Source organism: Etheostoma cragini, chromosome 7 (assembly GCF_013103735.1).
Source record: "Etheostoma cragini isolate CJK2018 chromosome 7, CSU_Ecrag_1.0, whole genome shotgun sequence".
Classification (NCBI taxonomy): domain Eukaryota; kingdom Metazoa; phylum Chordata; class Actinopteri; order Perciformes; family Percidae; genus Etheostoma; species Etheostoma cragini.
The window spans coordinates 12,595,408-12,609,448 of record NC_048413.1 but is presented as its reverse complement, the minus strand read 5'-3'; the positions used below and the strand labels follow the sequence as shown (position 1 = coordinate 12,609,448).

Genomic DNA, 14,041 nt, shown 5'->3' with positions numbered 1-14,041 from the left:
TATGTGTGTATACATATATATATATATACATATATGTAACATGAGAATATAAATCTGAATTTGTCAGGTAGGCTATTGAATTCAATAAATGTGTCAAAACAGACCTTCTTATCTAGGGTACTTATTTGATTTGCTCTATAAACAATGTATCAATATAAACAAACAAACATAAACTACTATCGAATAATCTGTTTTAAAAACGCCGGCACTGCATGTCGTACATTATGGTCACTGAACATAATCCAGGGCGTCAACACTCTGGCTCCACGCTCTGTAGCTGCCTGATATTTGGCCCCGCCTTCGTCAGCAAGTAAGATACCGGAAGCAAGGGGTTTTACTTGTTAAATAAAAGCACAACATCTAGCCTGAATTCAACCTTAAAAAAAAGGCATCCCTACCAAAACTCTCCTAAAATCCTAAAATAGGGGCTTTTGTATGAGTTTTATTGCCATTTACTTCAAAATGTGCTATTTTATTAAAGCAAGAATTTACACTTATCATTTGTTGTATTACGTGTTACCATCAGATATTGTAGGCATTTAGGCTGATTCCATTATTTTTTAGACTCAACATAGAGAAATTTAACAAATTTCAGGTCAGCATTTTTTTTAGTAAATAATATTAATTTATAAGTAAACATGAACAACTTGACCAAATCCGAAAACTAGGATGCTAAAATTCAGAGAGCACTCAAGGTTATCACTATATGGGTATATTTTCTGTTTCAGAACTGGGAACACTAGGTTACAACAGAATAGTCTCATTTGGGTGAGAATAAGAAAAACATTGGCTCGAGCCCTCAAAACAGTTTGCGATTTATTCAGACTTTATACTTGATGACATCACAAGTTTGGCTCATAGTAATCGTCCCAATATCATTTATAGCACTTTATCATTTTATTTATATAGGATAAGATAGACTTTGTTGATCCCACACTGGGAAAATTCGTCCGTTAAAGCTGCTCAAATGCAACAATGCAGAAGAGACACATTAAGAAACAAGGATATTTAAAGAAATATGGGCTATAATATGAATGGAACAGTAAGAGTAAGAGTAATAATAGTAATGTGTACACTATAAACGCCTCTTTTACATACAGATAAGTATACAGGATTATATATACAGATAATTAAGAGACAGATTAATCTAAAAAAAACATATTGCACACGTCAGTAGGCGGTAAATAAATAAATAAATACATATAAATAGGAATATAGTATATTTCTTTATTATATATAAACACATAATACATAAATATACATAGTGTAGAATATTATGTTATATATAACATTACGTTGCTATTGCATGTTTCCGTTTTAGTCTAAGACATTATTCCGGTAGTTCCTGGCTGTCAGTATTTTTGCTGAGTGTTTTGCTGAGTCTGCTGTGTGAGCTCAGAAAGAACGAAGCTGCCAGAGACAGAAGAAGTCTACCCAGCTTCAAGCTGGATGTACACTGTCTCGTCACATTTTATATCGAAACACAAAAGAAATTGTAGATCAAGTACTAACCACAATCTAGACGGATTGGAGAACACTACCAAGAAAAGTAGGATTCATAATTTATGCTGCAGCCCTGGTTTTATCCAGGTAGCTAAAAGTGTAGAAGTTTTCGAGACTTTTGTTTTGAAAACAGTCACCGGAAGCGTTGTCTGCGTTTAGGTTTAACTTGACGCACCCGGTGTAGAAATAAAACCCGGGTACTTTCACCGCCGCGCGAATGTCTACTGCGCCGAACTAACTACGGGGTCAGCTGTCGCAGTCAACGTGGGACATATTACCGGCTGTAGTTTTGCGGATATCCACTCTTCTGACTAACCCAAGTCCAACATGGAGAACAGAAAACGACCGTTAGGTGCGGTTGTGACCCCTAATGACAGCTTCAAAACGCCTGAAAAGAGAGTGTCTGTGGTCCGGCTGCCCGACCCGGACTACATGCGATGGGGAGTAGAGGAAACATGTCGATACCTGCGAGAAGAAGGTCTCGGAGAATGGGAAGACACATTTAAAGGTTGGTTTTCTGGTGTGCTGGCTTAAATAGATCGTTTTTTTAACTAGCTAGCTGGTCAGTTGAACGCTGTTTAGTATTGCCACTAACGGTAACATTCTGTGTGTTGTGTTGACATGTAAGTAAGTTTTAAGATAACACAGTCATGTTTTTTCTGTTATCAAGCACAAAAAATTACAGGGGTCGGTCTGCGGGATCTCAAGGATGCTGATCTGGAGAAAATTGGCATAAAGTAAGTGTGTACGAGTTTTGGAATTTGTGAAATTTGCTTAGATCAAAGCCAGCAATGGTGTCAAAGATAGGTGACCACATGACAATCTCAACTGGGTTGTGTTTGTTTCACACCTCACATTTCTCCTCACTCCTGTCGATCATTTCATGTCTAGGTGCCTTGGTGACCGTCTGCAGATCCTACACAGCCTCAGGAAAATGTGGCAGATAGCAGCAGAGGCAAATAAGGTAACAGATGTAGGCCTATCAACACTTTCAAGGCTAAAAGGGATAAGAAAGACCCTGAATAAAGGAGAGGAACTTGTAGAATAAACAAGGATTTAGTAATCTCATAGGGTTAGTGCACAAAACCCAGTAAACCATTCTTCTTTTGGTTCTCTGAACTGTGTTTGTTCTCAACCTGCCCTTTAAAAAAAGTGAAAAAGAGGTTACGATCAAATAAAAGGTGGAGATTGTGGGGTGCGTAATGAAGACAGACCAGTTCCTTGATCATTATTTCATGGCGACGCCTCAGCAACGTGGAAGTGTTTCCAGTTTAATGACATTTTAACCTGCCTCAAATCTGCTTTACCTCATTTAACACAGCCAAGTCTTATTCTGCATTTGTTTAGCTTTTATGCTGTAAAGACCTTTTTGTTAACAATGTTTGTAAAATGTAATATGATGGTGTCTTAATTAAAAAAATGGCTTTACACCACCCTGCCAGCCAAAGATTAACACAAAGACTAGCTATTTGTTTTGATTATGAATGGGGAAGTTAAGTCTCCTAGCTGTCTGTTGTCCTGTCTTCTGCCAGGTGTTTAATGATCCCATCCACGGGCATGTGGAGTTGCACCCTCTTCTCATCAAAATCATTGACACACCTCAGTTCCAGAGACTACGAAACCTCAAGCAGCTTGGAGGGACCTACTTTGTCTTTCCTGGAGCCTCCCACAACCGCTTTGAACACTGCATTGGGTATGTCCTCAGTTAAACCCAGTGTTTAATCCAGCGGACTAGGTCGTACAAGAGCAACCCCCACAATGTGTTGATGGCAATAGTATATAGCAACGTTTCTTACAAGGCTTGGCAGAAAATTAAATCAATAAATTATAAGATTATGTTGTAGGGCACATTCTACTTGTTCCAATTAACTCATTGCAAAGATTTATTTGAGAGCAGTAACCAACGAAGAGGTAGGAAGTGTAAGTCTGAGTCCAACATTTTATCTATTTACATTGTTATTTATTTGAACGTTCATTGTATATGTGAGTTGTTTTCTTGTGTGCTGGTACAGGGTGGGTCACTTGGCAGGGCAACTTGTACAAGCTCTGAACAACAGGCAGCCAGACCTCGTCATCTCTCGCAGAGACATCCTTTGTGTGCAGATCGCTGGGCTTTGTCATGACCTGGGTGAGTGCTCTACAGGTTCTCACAGGTTTCACATCTTAACCTAAGTCACAGATACTGGGTGTGGGCATGAGTATGAATGGAAGTGAAACTTTATTTACTATCTTCTATTTTCCAGATTCGAATAGGCAGACCGATCTCATGAAATGGCGTATATATGACACGCCAATTTGTATGCCATTAATGGCATTTTATCAAGACTCCCTTAGAGATAGGGTGAGACGCATGGTCATCCATGAGGGGCTCGGAGTAGAGCCGCGGCTCCTTTACGTTGAAAGAGGTGGTTCGGGCATCTGGTAAGGATGCCTCCTGAGCGCCTCCCTAAGGAGGTGATCCAGGCACGTTCAGCTGGGAAGAGGCCCCGGGGAAGACCCAGGACTAGGTGGAGGGATTATATCTCCAACCTGGCCTGGGAACACCTCGGGATCCCCCAGTTGGATTTGGTTAATGTGGCTCAGGAATGGAAAGTTTGGGGTCCCCTGCTGGAGCTGCTGCCCCCGCAACCCGATACCGGATAAGTGCACGAAGATGGATGGATATTCAAGACGCTTTTTCTCGTATTTATCAACGTCGTTTGGCCTCCGTTGACTTACGTTACCTTGCGATTGCATGTAAATTTACGCTGTAGCGAGTAGTATGAAAGGGAACAAATCAGCGTAGGGAGTTTGGTTGGGCTGGCGGATGTGTAAAACACAGGACTGTCACCCAGGGGACCAGGGATTGTGTCCCCCGTGTCACGTTTCCTAAACTCAACCGTCGGTTTCTTTTTTTACTAAATACCTTTCTTTTCCTAAACCTAACCACATGGCACATTTCCTAAACTTGTCACGATAACACACCAAGTGGCGTGTATGTACACGTCCGCTGTATATAGCGTAGACCTACATGTGAATAGCTCAAAATGCATACAGCTAACACGGCACTTGGCTAAAGAAAGTCGGCGTGTACGTTTCCTCGAAGTCATGATGTCATGTTGGAATAGTAGTAGACACAAGTAGCTTAGTGCAAAGCTGACACACGGAAAAATCCATACGTTTTTTTTATAACCCTCCCTCCCCTTTTCTAGGACATGGGCCATTTTCCCATATGTTTGACGGGAAATTCATCCCCAAAGCACGTCCGGGAATTTCCTGGAAGGTAAGAAACAATTTGATTTTTAATTCTCTTGTCCTTTGCCATATGCAGTAAGTGCCAAACAAAACAGTGAGCCAAAATAAAAATTAGTTCCTGTTATGGCATTAGTTTCTTTACCTGCAAAGGCAGATTATGTAAATTCCCTCAGATGGCAAATCAAAAAACAAAAAATGCAAAAACAAAAGTCTCCTCAAGTCTTCTGACTGCTGAATGGCTAATTTATGTGTTGTTGGCATGTCCTGTTTTGCTGAGGTATTAAACCAGTTTTATGATTCATTATAAGAGATGCCAAGTAACACCCTTTGAGTCACCACAACAACATACTAGCCCAGATTTGCATGCCAACTGAACTGAAGCTAAAAAAAACTAAAAGAGCATCTCAGTTCAGTTAGTTTAGCCACACATCTCAAAACTGACTATCCCAGTGCCCTAAAAATAAGTAAGCGACTGCTCTAGCAAGATATTTAAAAAAAGACATAAATGGGAACAAGTGGAAAAGTCAGACGGGCAGGCAATAAGTACCAGATGTCAAAAGGGAAGGGTATTTTTGAAAAGTTGCTGGAAAAGGCCTTGAGGTTTTTTTATCATCTATATAGTTTAGTCCACTGCCGAGATATAAGGATATAATATACTTTTCATCGAACTTTGACAGCTCTGACCTTTTGACCTAATTTGCATATGAAAGGGAGCCCCTTTTTCCCGTGCGTTCCCATTCCCCCCTCCTTTTTTCCCCCACGTATGTCAGTCAACATTTTTGTCACAGAAATATAGAGAACTATAGTGTATTTTCACTCACCGTGTTGGCCAATGACACAGCGTCTTTTAAAAGTGAAACGGGGACAACCATTTTACAAGAGTCCAGCGTGTTTTTGCGCAGGGACTGGAGAAGTTGCTGGAAAATGTCCCGATCCGTTCTACTTTTATACCCGGTACACCTTGGGAGGTATTGGTGCATCAGGTGACGTTTGGGGTTGAATCTACTTTTTCAGAGATTTTATTTTTTATTTTTAAAAGAACTAACGAGTGACAACGTTAGACCCTGGCACATACTCGTTTTTTACACCATGTATGTAGATGTTATCAGCCAACTTTTGCAAAACAGCGTGTCAACGTTACGGATGAACTCAAGAAACTGTACGTTGATATGCAGCGTGCTATAGATTATTCTCTGTTAGCTCAAACTCTATATATAATCACATGTTTAGTAGTAACAAATAGTTTTTCTTTTTGTTGTTTTGTTAGTTAGAAGTTTTTCTATTATTCATATTGTTTTTTAACACTGATGTATATGTGTTAAAATTGACACTGACTCACCGCTGAAGGGTGTCACAGACATCAGATACAAACAATCGTGGAAAAGTGCCACGCGTAGACTTAGAGAGGATCCTCACAGATTTGTACATCATTATGAGAGTCAGGTGGGAGTAAATTTACCAGGATTTTATGGAGCCCCCCTCCTGTACGGTTGTGGCATAGGCTCTATATTTTCAAAATAGTTTCGGTTTGAATCCCCCCTGGTGAAGAAAGGTTTCGCGATAACTAAACCTCATCTCAAAACAGCCACTTGCAGCATTGCTTCGGATGTGTGGATCCTTATGACTCTCACCGCAACCTAAATTCTTTCTTTGCAGTAAGTAGCATCTCCTTTTACAGAGGCTTCATATAGGCCGTAATAATGTAATTTGACTTGTTCAACAGTTGAGGGCTAAGATAGTGATTGCAGTGTTCAGAATGATGATAATCACTGACAAGACCTGCAAGGCACACAGTCGTATTGTAAGTTATGACCACAGACCTACTGTCCAGCAAACGTGACATAAGAGGATTCACATTTGTATCCTGTCATGTTTAGGCTCTTTTTATTTGGGTAATGAGTCATTGAGCTTTCACTTTCAAATTGTTACCATGCACACTTCCATATTAATCTGCAACTCTGTATACGTTGCAGCATGAGAACGCCTCTCTCGACATGTTTGATTACCTGGTAAAAGACAATGGCCTGAAGCCGGTGATGGAGCAGCACGGCCTGGTGCTGCCCGAGGACCTGGACTTTATTAAAGAACAGATCGCTGGACCACCGGACACTAATGCAGCTCAAGGCCAGAAGGTAGCCGCCAGTTCTGCCTGTGTGAAATAACTCTACTGTGTCGCGTTGTCCATTTGTTGTTTTTATATATTTATATGTGTATGTATTTGTTTGTACTCCTATCCATACTTAATAAAGCAGATTCTGATGTTGCTATTAAACAATATTACACCAGAAGGTGTGCTTTATTGCCATTATTGGCACGTGATGTGGCAAGGACCAAGGTCCATAAATTACTACGCACGCAAACTTCACATGTAAAGTTAGACTATTTTTTAGTCAATGAATAACTGGCACAGCTAAAGTGAGCCAAAATTTTTTAAATAACAGTTAACTACAGCGGTAAAACTAACTCTTTTAATCAGATGAATCACTTTATTTAAATTTGATAGATAGCTTCTGCAAATGCAGTGGTTAGGTTCAAGTTTCTGTGTGTCTCAATGTGGTCCGTGATTTATGGCGGAGTATTGTGTGTAATGAGCCCAGTGTGCTGTCTTGCTGATTGGATCACGCTCTAAATATCTAGTTGACCAATCAGATTGTCTGGTTGGATCTACTTGTGTAATTGTCTGTCATCTCTGCAGTGGCCATATAAAGGCCGTTCAGAAGACAAGTCCTTCCTCTATGAAATTGTGGCCAACAAAAGAAATGGCATTGATGTTGACAAGTGGGACTACTTTGCCAGGTGGGGCTTATTGATCTGTTAGTTTGTTTGATACTAATTTCCCAAATCATACATTGAATATTCCTTCATGTTTCTGTTTAGTTTAACTACCTATATCTATCACACATTTCTTCACTCTCTCTTCTCAGGGACTGCTATCACCTGGGCATCCAGAACAACTTTGACTATCACCGCTTCCTAAAATTTGCCAGGGTGTGTGAAGTGGACGGGCAGAAGCACATCTGCACTAGAGACAAGGTGCTGACTTTGTTATATCTGCTCTTTCTGCTAACAATTATTTTAGATGCTTAGTGGCTAAAAATGGACATACTTCTTTTAACAGGAGGTAGGGAATCTGTATGACATGTTCCATACGAGGAACTGTCTCCACAGAAGAGCCTACCAGCACAAAGTGGGCAACATCATAGAAACTATGTGAGTAGTAGCTAAATGTTCTAATGTAGCTGGATTTTTTTTTTGCGTAACACCCTTTTTACAATCATTTGTTGGGTATGATCATCCAGGATTGCAGAGGCCTTTTTAAAAGCAGACAAGCACATACAGATTGAAGGCTCAGGAGGGAAGATGTTCACTCTCTCCACAGCCATAGATGACATGGAGGCCTACACCAAGCTGACAGGTCTGTAAAAACCACTGCTGTGAGCTGGTGTTTTAACATTAAGACAGAGGGAGAATTGGGCAGGATGCACCAAATAACACTAAAAACATGCTGGATTGTTCAAACTTGCACTGTCATCACAACAGCACTACTTTTACTTTCATAGTTTTTGTTTACAAGTGAAGTTATTACTTAAAAAACCCACCTCACTCCAACTCCAGTACACCATACTTTATTCACTAACCGTTTTCGTCCATCTTTCCTTCATCAGGGTAGTATCTGTGTATCTATATTGAAAGCTGTTTCTAATGTTTTGCTCCTCATTTACCAACATGAAGGGGTAGACATAGTGGAGACATATTTCAATATATGCGGTCCAGTACAACACCACCACTGATTATAAACAAATAGTTGAATTAACACCTTTCGGAAAGTTAACATAAACTATAAGCTTTGTAGAGCAAGAATACGTGGAGGAGCTATTGAACTGGAGTAGATTGTATGGATGTACCTAATTATACATATATAATATTATATTTTTATTATTATGCTAGTGATATCTAATTACCAAATACTAGATACTATAGATGCTAGTGTGCATACAAAACATTATCTTCTTTTTAAAGCACTTGACTTATCCTGGTGGATAGAGAAATAAAAAATAAATAAATAACTTTTGAAATTGTTCTTAAGCATATAAAAATCTCTTCTTAACCAAGGCTTAAACAAGGCAACATGGTTGAATCTCTTTTTTAAACATAATCTCCAAAGTCAGTTCACTCAGGAGGACTTTCCAGAATTAAAGCAAATAATTTGAGCTTAGTTCCTCTTCCTCTCGCATTTGAATTATTCTCCCTCTGTTGTTTGCTGGCTTGAAACTGTGGCTACATGTGCCCAGCTGTGGTGGGTCCCCCCCCCCAAGTTGGCAGTGAGCACAGCATAATGTGGAAACCGCTTAATGAAGGATGGAGTTGGTACGATAAGTGACAGTCATCAACATGCCTTGGTAATTTAGTTTGCGTTATCTGACCTGTTGCCTGCTAATGTTCTGTTTGTCCTGTAGATCATATTTTTGAGCAAATACTCCACTCCTCCTCCCCGGAGCTGGCTGAGTCCAGGCAGATTTTACGCAACATCATCTGTCGACGCCTCTATAAGTGTCTGGGCCAAACCCAGGCAGACAAACCCATGAGTTTCACCCAGGTGTGTGTTGTGTCTTTGTATGGCTGTAATGGAATAGACATCTGCTTGTCATAACATCCATCCTCAGCAAATAATTAATGCAGTTTGTTCATTTCAGAGCCAGTGTTTGTTTTGATGGAGCTAATAGGCTTTCTTATAAATGAGAAGAAAATTGTTTTTGTCAACAACATACTGAAGATTTTGATTGGATTTTGGAAAAATAGATCACAAAGATTAGATTTTGAGCAAAAACAATTGCTCATCACTGTTTGGATATATTTTTTTATATTTGCTGTCTTTATACAACACTATGATAGAAATCCAAGGCTCAAATCTTATATAATGGGGCTGCTGAGATAAAATAAGTCTTAAATAACATCTCATCCACTTCTTGCTCTTTCTCCTTTATTAGGAGATGATTCGCAGCTGGGAAGCAGATCTGGCTCGGTCCATCCCTCAGAGCGGTGCCCAGGATGTCCGTCTGCAGCCAGAGGACTTTGTAGTTAATGTAAGTTTATTTTTTATTTTTTATTTATTTATTTATTTATTTTTTATCTAGCACAGTCAATTTGCTCTTAGCTCAAATATTATTTACATTTTTTGTGAATTTTAGCTTAATTTTAACCTAATGCCTAAACCTTTGCGGCTTACTGCACATTATAGTCTTAACACCCCCGCGCCCCCCCCCCCCCCCCCCCCCCCCCCCCCCCCCCCCCCCCCCCCCCCCTTCTCTTTTAGATCATTTTTATGGACTACGGGATGAAGGAAAAGAACCCCATCAATAATGTGCGTTTCTATTGTAAGGATGACCTAACTACAGCCATCCAGATTCGGAAGAACCAGGTCAGAACTGAAAGAAAGACCAGATCATTTAAACCTTTATCTGTCTTGGCATGTTCTCTATGAACATTTTCTTCCTAACGTGTAGAATAGGTTTGTCACTGCATCTGTCTCAGTTGTACAGTTGTGTTCAGAATAATAACAGTGTGTTTAAAAACAGTTAATAATGCTCAAAATCCTTAGAATAGCTTTTAATTCCATAATATCAATGCATTGGGAACACATTCAATTTCAAATCAAAACTTGACCACAATTGATCAAGTTTGTGTCATACCTTTACAGAAAGTGAAGAAAAAGGAATATTAGGCTGCATTTGTCTTTACAATCTCAAACATTTATTGTATAAAATTGAAAAATGTCTTAAGGGTTTGCTTTACTTTGAATCACTGCACCAATATTTAGTTGCATAACCATTATTTCTGAGAACTGCTTCACATATGTGTTGCATGGAGTCAACCAATTTTTGGCATCTGTGAACAGGTATTCCAGCCCAGAACGATTGAACTACATTCCACAATTTCTCTGTATTACTGGGGTTTGCCTCAGAAACAGCATTTTTGATGTCACCCCACACATTTTCTATGGGCTTGAGGTCCGGCGATTGGTTTGGCCACTCCATAACATCAATCTTGCTCATCTGGAACCAAGACTTTACTCGCATACTGGTGTGTTTTGGGTCATTGTTTTGTTGAAAGACCCATTTCAAAGGCATTTCATCTTTAGCATAAGGCAACATGACCTCTTCAAGTATTTCACTGTATTGAAACTGATCCATGATCCCAGGTATGCGATAAATAGGCCCAACACCACAGTATGAGAAGCATCCCCATAACATGATTGTTGCACCACCATGCTTTACTGTCTTTAGTGTTCTGTGGCTTGAATTCAGTGAATGGGGGTCATCAGACAAACTGTCTGCGGCCCATAGATTCAAAAAGAACTATTTTGCTCTATCAATCCACAGAATGTTGCGCCATTTCTCCTCTGGGCAGTCAATAGGTCCTTTGGCAAATTTCAACCTATTCAGCACATGTCTTTTTTTCAGCAATGGGACTTTGCAGGGTATTCTAGCTGATATCTTTGTTTCACATAGGCTTCTTCTGATCCTAACAGTACTCACAGGTAACTTTAAGTCTTCTTTGATTTTCCTGGTGCTGATCATTGGTTGAGCCTTTGCCATTTTGGCTATTCTTCCATCCACTCAAATGGTAGTTGACCGTTTTTCCCACGTCTTTCAGGCTTTGGATGTCATTTCAAGGCATTTGAAATCGTTTTGGCTGAGCAGCCTATCATTTTCTGTTCTCCTTTTATTTGTTTTCCGCTCTCCAATCAACTTTTTAATCAGTCCTCTGATCCTTAGAGCAATGTCTGGAACAACCCATTTTTTGTAGTGTAAAATGCTCTATAACCAGCATGCACAATATTTGCTTCCTTCCTTCCTTTAAATATGGGCCATAATTGACACCTGTTTCTTCACAGAATCAGTCACCTTACTAATTAAACAACACTGCTATTATTTTGAACATGCCCCTTTCAATTACAAGCAATCCTTTTCCAGTTACACAGAATGAGCAGCATGCATGTCATGACTGTTGGGTCTGTTGGTTTTCGATGACTCTACATTTACTAGTAAATTATTTGCCATGTAGAAATATCACTTCTACCAAAAAATATGATTTATGCGTCAAAATAAACTGCTGTCATTCTTGTCAGGTGTCTAAACTTCTCCCAGAGCAGTTTGCTGAGCAGCTGATCAGGGTCTACTGCAAGAAGACTGATGACAGGAGTCTGGAGGCCGCCAAGAAGCACTTTGTCCAGTGGTGCATGAACATGAACTTCTCAAAGCCTCAGGTATTATTTATCTGCATTGACAATAATCATATGCAGTGACAATGTTAGTTGTTGAACATGGCATGGGCACTTTTCCTCAACCCTAACTGGAGAAACCTTTTACAATGGACACAAAATAGTGAATGTAGAGCATGAGAGGGGGAAAGAACAGTTGGTAGACATGCACTTATTTTAAAAAATAGTTTTCAAAACACAAATTGTTTTATTTGGTAGGAAATGCATTCAGTGAAGGAAAGATTATGTTATAGATTCTTGTGATTGCTTGCTCAGTTGCATTAGGAGTAAAAACAATGTAGTGTCCTACCTTTAGTAATGATGAATTATTTTTGTATTTTCTTTTTGTTGAGAACAGGATGGAGACATAATAGCACCTGAGCTGACTCCTCTAAAAGCCAGCTGGTCAAACAGCAATGAGGGCGAGGATGGCGAAGGGGGCGGCTTCAGGAAAGGAAACTGTGCTAGTGTCAATGGACAAAAGAGAGCCAAAGTTCATCTTGATTTTAATTAAGAGAAAGAGAGCAATTACCCCTCTGTTACACATTTAGTAAAATGAGACAGCATTGAGTGAAAATTCTATTTTTCTACAAGGTGAGTGTGTTGGTGGGTAAAGCAGAATTCAAAATAATGAACCAAAAGAAATGATTTTAACAACAAATAGATCCACTGTTGCTCATTCAGGGTCTGTACTCACGGTTTTTACACACATCCCTCTTAAGTATTATACACATTTGTTTTAGTTTGATAATTATTCAGGATTTTATTTGACATCCTTTTGTGTGAGTGTTACAATTTAAGTTGATTTATTGTTTTCCTATTGTGTGCTATCAAGTAGCTTACTATGGTGTATTTGTGTTATCAACAATGAATCATGGTCAGTTAAAATGTTTTACCTTGAACATGTGTACAGTATATTTTAGGGCAGTGTGTTTTTAGAGCTTACACACAAACGCTCAGTGAGCATTTGTTTTTACCTTACTTTAGGCCTTTAATTTTGAATGTATTTATTTTTCAGAGTTGTTTTGTGCTTGAGTGGGTTGTGATGTGTGTTAGTGCTTTATTTATTCTGTATTAAGATATTTCTTTTCAAATGAAACATCTGTGCAACATTTTAAATGGAAGTGTGGATACCATTTACAATGTTTCCTCTTGTCAAAATGTAATCTCATCCAAATTACCACATACCTGGTTGTTTTATTTTGCTGATTGTGTACAAAAGAATAATATTTAAGAAAGAATGTGAAGGGAAACTTATCAATGGTTTGGGAAGATCTGTTAATACTATTCTTATTGAAAGGGGTTGAAAATGGTTAGAAAATAAAACTCTTTTCCTGATGTAAGTAATCTTAATGAACACCAGAGGGCATGATGCTCTCAGTTTAGATGGAGTAGAGAGAGATAGTCTCATGAATGTTATTTAATATTTTAAAATCCTGTGGCATCACAAACTTTACAGACCAACAGACCAACTTTACAGACAACAGGCAAAAAATCAAAAACAGCTTCACTAAATGCAACAAAAGTGTTTCACGAAGTATAAAAAACTAAATACATCAGTCTAAAGAGTGAAGGAATATTTTTATTTTTATTTTGAATTGTAAATTAAATTGGAGGATGTAACAGTTAAAAACATATAGTCGGGGGATGGTATTGCTTTCTAATCACCTGGTCAAATGTAGTGCAAGCAAATCTGAAGTACATCCAGTACCTAATTATTCATAATAATTACAAAAACATAACTGACAGCATGGTAATTTATTCAAATGTAAAAAACAATTGTTTGCATAAGTTTGTACTGTACACATTTTTGTTGAAATTTTTTTGTAAGTAAGTAAGTAAACTTTATTTCTATAGCACTTTTCACAGACCAGGATCACAAAGTGCTGCACAAGTTGTCTTTAGTTGTTTCCTAAAAGTGTCTATACAAACAAGAGAACGAATGGTACAAGGTAGCTCATTCCAGAGGCGAGGCGCCACAGCTTTAAAAGATCTGTCTCCTCGGGTCTTAAAATGGGTCCTAGGAACCATCAGCAAGTTCAA

General features: G+C 38.9%; 1 protein-coding gene across 2 annotated transcripts; it reads left to right on the top strand.

Moving 5' to 3' along the window:
• The first annotated feature begins 1,703 nt into the window (after nucleotides 1-1,703).
• Nucleotides 1,704-13,336, top strand: samhd1 (SAM domain and HD domain 1). Of its 2 annotated transcripts, none has more exons than XM_034876406.1 (16): nucleotides 1,704-2,011; nucleotides 2,174-2,240; nucleotides 2,395-2,467; nucleotides 3,036-3,196; nucleotides 3,516-3,631; nucleotides 4,695-4,765; nucleotides 6,711-6,869; nucleotides 7,433-7,533; nucleotides 7,662-7,770; nucleotides 7,856-7,947; nucleotides 8,037-8,152; nucleotides 9,195-9,334; nucleotides 9,726-9,821; nucleotides 10,052-10,156; nucleotides 11,867-12,004; nucleotides 12,357-13,336. In XM_034876406.1, exons 1-16 carry the CDS (start codon nucleotides 1,831-1,833, stop codon nucleotides 12,510-12,512), a joined length of 1,881 nt encoding a protein of 626 aa, XP_034732297.1. In that variant the 5' UTR covers nucleotides 1,704-1,830; the 3' UTR covers nucleotides 12,513-13,336. The 2 variants fall into 2 exon arrangements, with proteins under 2 accessions (XP_034732297.1, XP_034732298.1); XM_034876407.1 differs by having other exon boundaries at nucleotides 9,726-9,824; nucleotides 10,055-10,156.
• The last annotated feature ends 705 nt before the right edge of the window (nucleotides 13,337-14,041 follow it).